Raw genomic sequence first — 6477 nt, 5'->3', positions numbered from 1 at the left:
ATCTCTTGAAGAATTCAAGAGTATTAGAAGATTTCTTAAAAAAGTTGGAAATTTGAAAAAAAAAAATCAATAAAAATCAGAAGACTTCATTAAAAAATGCAGTTTTTAATTGCTTTTCTAAATATATATATATATATATATATATATATATATATATATATATAGATATATCAAAATTATGATTTTAATATATCCATAATTTTCTTATTCGAAAAAACAATTGTGTGTTGAATATTCAATCCCATCCACGGAATTACACACCGTTAACTGAAAATTTTCTATGTGGATAGTTTGTTATCTATGATGCTGGTCTATGAAAAAGAATACAAAGAAGGTAGCTGGAAATTGTGAGTTCAAACATATATTATATAGATTATAGCAAACTCATGGGGAGGAAAAGACTAATAATATTGCGTCCATGAAATCCAGTGATACAACAATCATACACACCAAACAAGAAAAAAACACATCACATTCATAATTAACCCATATATATTGTTGAGATATTAGGAATGCTTTCAGTATATCATTCTTTCCTTATATTATTTAGTGTTGAGATATTAGGAATGTTTAAATATTAGGAAAGTTGAGATATTAAGAATATTGAAATATTAGGAATATTGAGATATTAGGAAAGTTGAGATATTAGGATATTAATTGTTATTTCCTATATCATTCTTTCCTTGTATCATTCCTTCTCATTCTTAGAATGGTGATTACCCTCTATATATTCTCTGTACATGAACGAATGAAAGAATGAATGGAAAAAACTACCATTTATCAATTTGAAGATGGTATCAGAGCCATGGAACTGAAATCCTAGATATTTTGTCGCTATGGTAGTCCGACAGCGATCATCCATCCTAAGACAAGCCCTAATGTTGATAAGTCAACCTTCAAATGCACTCACTACAATAAGATTGATCCCACCAATCTGGATATGCCACAATTTCAAAGCAACGACTCTTGGTATGACCAGGAAAACAATGAGGAACCGAGGGTTTGAACTATGGACCTTTAGATCATGTTTAGGCTATCAACACTTTGTTATTAATGATAATAATCTTGATCAACGGAAGAAGGATTCCAAGAAAACCTCGATTGCAACTGTTGCCGAAATAAAAACAGAGGCTAATGTTGCTGAGAAAGCCTCTACATTGGTAGCCGCTACAAATCATGGTGGTAAGTTTTTAAATACTTTTACACCTGTTATTAATAGTGCAAGGATAATTGATTCTGGTGCTACAGATCATATGACTTTTGATTCTAGACAGGTTTCACCCCTTAGACCTTCCTCACAAAAAATTGTTTCCACAGCCAAAGGTAACATAACCCCAGTCATTGGGGAATGATCCTTAACTCTTACTGATACTTTGAATTTGGATTCTGTCTTAGTTGTTCCATCTTTAAATTACAATCTTTTGTCAGTTTCTCAAATCACCGCAGCCTTATCTTGTATTGTCATTTTTTGGCCTGAATTTTGTGTGATTAAGGACATCCAAACAAGACAGACGATTGGTTGGGGTATTAAGCGGGGAAAACTCTATTACTTGGACTTGCAGTCAAAGGATTCAAATAAGTTGCAACAAGCCTTGATGGCAGATGGATCTGAGGGGGAGAAGAAAAAGTCTGAAATTTGGTTGTGGCATCGACGTCTGGGACATGCTTCCTTTGGTTATTTAAAAAAATTGTTTCCTAGTTTGTTTGCAAAGAGTGATATTTCTGGTTTCCATTGTGATATTTGTGAATTGGCTAAAAGCCATCGTGTTTCGTTTCCGTTAATTTTGAACAAAAGTCCGTTTCCTTTTATGGTTATACATTCTAATGTTTGGGGCCGCCCATCCAAAGTCCCAACTTTGAGTGGCTCACGTTGGTTTGTTACTTTTATTGATGATTGTACCAGAATGACATGGCTATGCTTGATGAAGACCAAAGATGAAGTGAACTTGTTGTTTCAAAATTTTCATAAAATGATTGAAACTCAGTACAATGCAAAGGTTCGGGTTCTGCATAGTGATAATGGTGGAGAATATCAAAGTTTTGATCTTCAAAAGTATTTGGAAGGACATGGCATCATTCATCAGACTACTTGTTCCAATACACCCCAGCAAAATGGAGTCGCTGAATGAAAAAATCGGCACTTGTTAGAGGTTGTTCGTGCTTCCTTGATAGCAGCAAAAACACCGATATCTTATTGGGGAGAAGCAATCACATCTGCCGCATACTTGATTAATCGGGTACCTTCTAACTCAATTAACTTCCAAACACCTCTCTAAGCTCTTACTAATATCGTAGTTGCCCCAACTGTCCCAAATCTACCTCCTCGTGTTTTTGGTTGTGTGGCATTTGTGCATCTACACAAACACCAACGCACCAAATTAACTTCCCATGCATTGCAATGTGTGTTTGTTGGATATGCATTGCACAAAAAGGGATATCGATGTTACCATCCTCCAACTCGACAAATGTATATTACAATGGATGTGGTGTTTCATGAAGATTCGATGTATTTTTCATCTGAGTCTGAACTTCAGGGGGAGTACCATAAGGAAATTCAGACTCTCGATTATGATTATCATATCTCTAAGGAGAATGAATCTGGACAATCTAAACTAGTGAACCAAGAAGCGGGTGAGTTGGATATGAGTGGTCAACAATTTGGGTTCGAAAATGTCTTTACTGAAATACCAAACCAATCGTCGTCTGTTGAAGGTGTTCTTAATTTGGAACCTGATCCATTCATGAAACAGTTACCACACCGTCATAATAGAGGTATTCCTAAACCTACATATGAACCTGAATTGTCTACCAAAGTCAAATATCCAATGAGCAACTATGTGTCTAACCATCGTTTGTCTGAATCAAATAAGTCATTTGTAAATCAATTATCTACTGTAGCTATTCCTAACAGTGTGCAGGAAGCCTTAGCTGTTCCAAGGTGGAAAGCAGCCATGAATGAAAAGATGAAATCATTGCAGAAGAATGAAACATGGGAACTCGTAGAATGTCCACCAGGAAAGAAGCCAGTTGGGTGTCGTTGGATCTATACTGTGAAGTACAAGGCAGAAGGTAGTATTCAACGATTTAAAGCAAGACTGGTAGCAAAAGGGTACACTCAAACTTATGGAATTGACTACACAGAGACATTTGCACCTGTAGCTAAGATCAACACAGTTCGAGTATTACTGTCTTTAGCTGCAAAACTAGATTGGCCATTACAACAATTCGATGTGAAAAATGCCTTTCTGCATGGCGAGTTATCTGAAGAAGTATATATGGATCTTCCACCAGGATGCATGGTGTCAGAAAAGCAATGTCAGAAGGTGTGCAAATTGAAGAAGTCATTGTATGGGTTGAAGCAATCCCCGAGAGCATGGTTTGGAAGGTTCACAAAGTCAATGAGAGCTTTTGGCTATCATCAAAGTAATTCAGATCATACTTTGTTCCTGAAAAAGCAACATGGTAAGATTATCGCACTCATCGTATATGTGGATGACATGGTAGTTACAGGAAATGATCCTAAAGAAATAAAAGCTCTCCAAAATTATCTATCTAAAGAATTCGAAATGAAAGATCTAGGTCCTCTGAAATACTTTCTTGGGATTGAAGTTTATCGATCAAGTGAAGGAATTTTTCTGTCTCAAAGAAAGTATGCCTTAGATCTTTTACAGGAGACTGGAATGTCGGGATGTCAACCTGTTAATACACCAATAGAAGAAGGTCTGAAATTGTGTGTTGAGCCTAATCAAGTATCAACGGATAAGGGAAGATACCAGAGACTTGTAGGGAGATTAATGTACTTAGCTCATACAAGACTAGATCTTGCTTATGCATTGAGTGTAGTGAGTCAATACATGCATAATCCTGAAGAGCAACATATGAATGCAGTTATGCGTATTTTGAGGTATTTGAAGAATGCTCCTGGGAAGGGAATTTTGTTCGCTAAAAATGTTAATCATCAGAGTATAGAAGTATATACTGATGCTGATTGGGCCGGTGCAGTGGATGATAGGCAATCTACATCTGGTTACTTTACCTTTGTAGGTGGTAATCTTGTGACATGGAAAAGTAAGAAGCAGAATGTCGTCGCTCGTTCAAGTGCAGAAGTAGAATTTAGAGGTATGACTCTAGGACTTTGTGAGGCATTATGGCTAAGACTTCTCTTACAGGATTTAGGTTACTTATCTAGGCGACCAATTCGATTGTTTTGTGACAATAAAGTCGCATGTGACGTTGCTCATAATCCAGTACAACATGATCGTACAAAGCATGTCGAGGTGGATAGATTCTTCATTAAGGAAAATTTGGATGATAAGATTGTGGAATTGCCTAAGATTCGATCAGAAGATCAATTGGCCGATATCCTCACCAAAGTTGTCTCAAGTCAAGTGTTCTCAAAATTTTTAGACAAGTTGGGCATGTGTGACATCTATGCACCAACTTGAGGGGAAGTGTTGAGATATTAGGAATGTTTTCCGTATATCATTCTTTCCTTATATTATTTAGTGTTGAGATATTAGGAATGTTTAAATATTAGGAAAGTTGAGATATTAAGAATATTGAGATATTAGGAAAGTTGAGATATTAGAATATTAATTGTTATTTCCTATATCATTCTTTCCTTGTATCATTCTTTCCCATTCTTAGAATGGTGATTACCCTCTATATATTCTCTGTACATGAACGAATGAAAGAATGAATAGAAAAAACTACCATTTATCAATTTGAAGATATATATTACCATGACTCACTTGGATTTAGCGGGAAGAGCGAAGTAGGTCTGAAACCCGATAAGAAGATTTATCGGGAAGAGCGTAGTAGGTCGAAACCCCAGTAAAAAGTAGTATCAAAACAGCAGCAATGAAAGCGATGATAGTCCATGGAGACCTGAAATGTTCGTGAAGGCCTTTAGCTATCCAAATATTCACTCTCTTGTCGTAGTGTTTCTGAATACTAGTTTTCACTTCTTTATAAGCATCGGGATCTACCAAGTCATTGCCGATCTCGTTGAAAATTTTGGCCACATCTTCATCGCAGCCAAGACAGTTGTAGAGAATGTGCTTAGATCTCAGCTCCTTCACATCGTCTGCATGATCAATGAGCTCGTAAAGGAAGCATACATAAGAAGTGACCGCATAGTCATCTGGGGCATCTGGACACATTTCATAGGCTACAATGTTCAAGAACTTGGGCTTCGTAGAGTCATCAACGATTATTTGGGGAAGTTTCAGGTAGCCATAGAAGAAGTAGGAATTGAAATAAATGTCTGTCAAGGAACTCGTTGCACTCGGTTGGAGATGGATCCCGGCAGCTTTAAGCTCCTTGATGTGTCGAAAAGACGGCCAATTGCCTTGTTGTTTGCCTTTTTTCCATGGGCAACAGAACCCTCCATCTCTTCCTCGAGACGACGACGACTCTCCCTTTTTTCCAGCTTCCTGCTCTTGTTCCGGTTGACTCCCTAGTTCTTGCTTGCTAATCTTTTTATACCTACCTAGGCGAGCACTTCGCAAGAGGTCGAGGAGATGAGAGGGCTCTTTGTACTCCTCTTTAAGTTGTATTTCTGATGTCGACCCTTCTGGCCTTATGGTGTTAGTGACGAATTCTTTAATCGTCTCTTCCACTGGTAAACTTGTTCCCTCAAAAATCAACTTGAGGACTCCAAAAGGAAGTTGGTTCTCAAGCAGGAACAAGTCCAGCTCCACAAAACCTATTTGGTGATATCTAAGAAAGTTTTTCATACCTGTACCGCAAATGAATTGTAGTAAAAAACACCCATCCAGAAGCATCATCCAGGCGAGTGCTTCATCATCATACTCGCTTGTACTACTCCAATCATAGCACTTCTTCACTGCCTCGATATTACTTTCAATTTTTGTGTACAAAGCATCGATGTCCTGGTTCCTATCAGCCAGGAATTTTTGGGCAAATAGGGGCTTGATCATTTCCCCTGGGCGAAGGTGGGGATTGCCATGGTGGTAAGGACCCAATGAAATTACCCTCGGTTCGTAGAATTTCTTGAAATCCTGGGTCCCCCTCAGCATCTGAGGAACCTTTGGTATCCTTGGCCATTGACTTTGAGATTGAATCCTTTCTTTTGCTTTTTGGATGAACCGATTCCAATTTTTCACCGTAGGATTGATTTCAACAATGTCAATCCTATGCTCCTTAGGCTCGGGGCCAGTTTCGCCACTGTTCCAGCTTGGTTGACCGCCTTCTTTCTCTCCAACGTTCCTCCTTTCTTGCCCCTCTCCCATGGAATTGGATCACCACTTTTTAAAATAACTAAAACACAACCTCAACCCAACTCCACCTATTAATACTTAATATTTAATAAAAATAAACAACTTAATAGTATTAAGTTATATTTAGAATTAAATTAAATTAAATATTATTTAAATTTAAGTAAAAAAAAAACTCAACAACAACAAACCTCAAATTAATAGGTTGTTTAGGTTATATTTAGTTCCAAAAAAGTTT

General features: G+C 37.3%; 1 protein-coding gene across 1 annotated transcript; it reads right to left on the bottom strand.

The window, feature by feature from the left end:
* Positions 1–375: 375 nt before the first annotated feature.
* On the bottom strand, positions 376–6264 carry LOC104881356 (UPF0481 protein At3g47200-like). The gene is made up of 2 exons (XM_019224799.2): positions 4737–6264; positions 376–496 (listed from the first exon to the last, which is right to left on the bottom strand). Exon 1 carries the CDS (start codon positions 6252–6254, stop codon positions 4758–4760), a length of 1497 nt encoding a protein of 498 aa, XP_019080344.1. The 5' UTR covers positions 6255–6264; the 3' UTR covers positions 376–496; positions 4737–4757.
* Positions 6265–6477: the final 213 nt, after the last annotated feature.

This window comes from Vitis vinifera, chromosome 14, assembly GCF_030704535.1.
Source record: "Vitis vinifera cultivar Pinot Noir 40024 chromosome 14, ASM3070453v1".
Taxonomy (NCBI): Eukaryota; Viridiplantae; Streptophyta; class Magnoliopsida; order Vitales; family Vitaceae; genus Vitis; species Vitis vinifera.
Note: the sequence above shows the minus strand (reverse complement) of the source record. Positions and strands in the feature narration are given on the sequence as shown.

Bases quoted from the DNA above. Each gene is read 5' to 3' on its own strand.
- LOC104881356 (XM_019224799.2), bottom strand. From the start codon at position 6,254: ATGGGAGAGGGGCAAGAAAGGAGGAACGTTGGAGAGAAAGAAGGCGGT.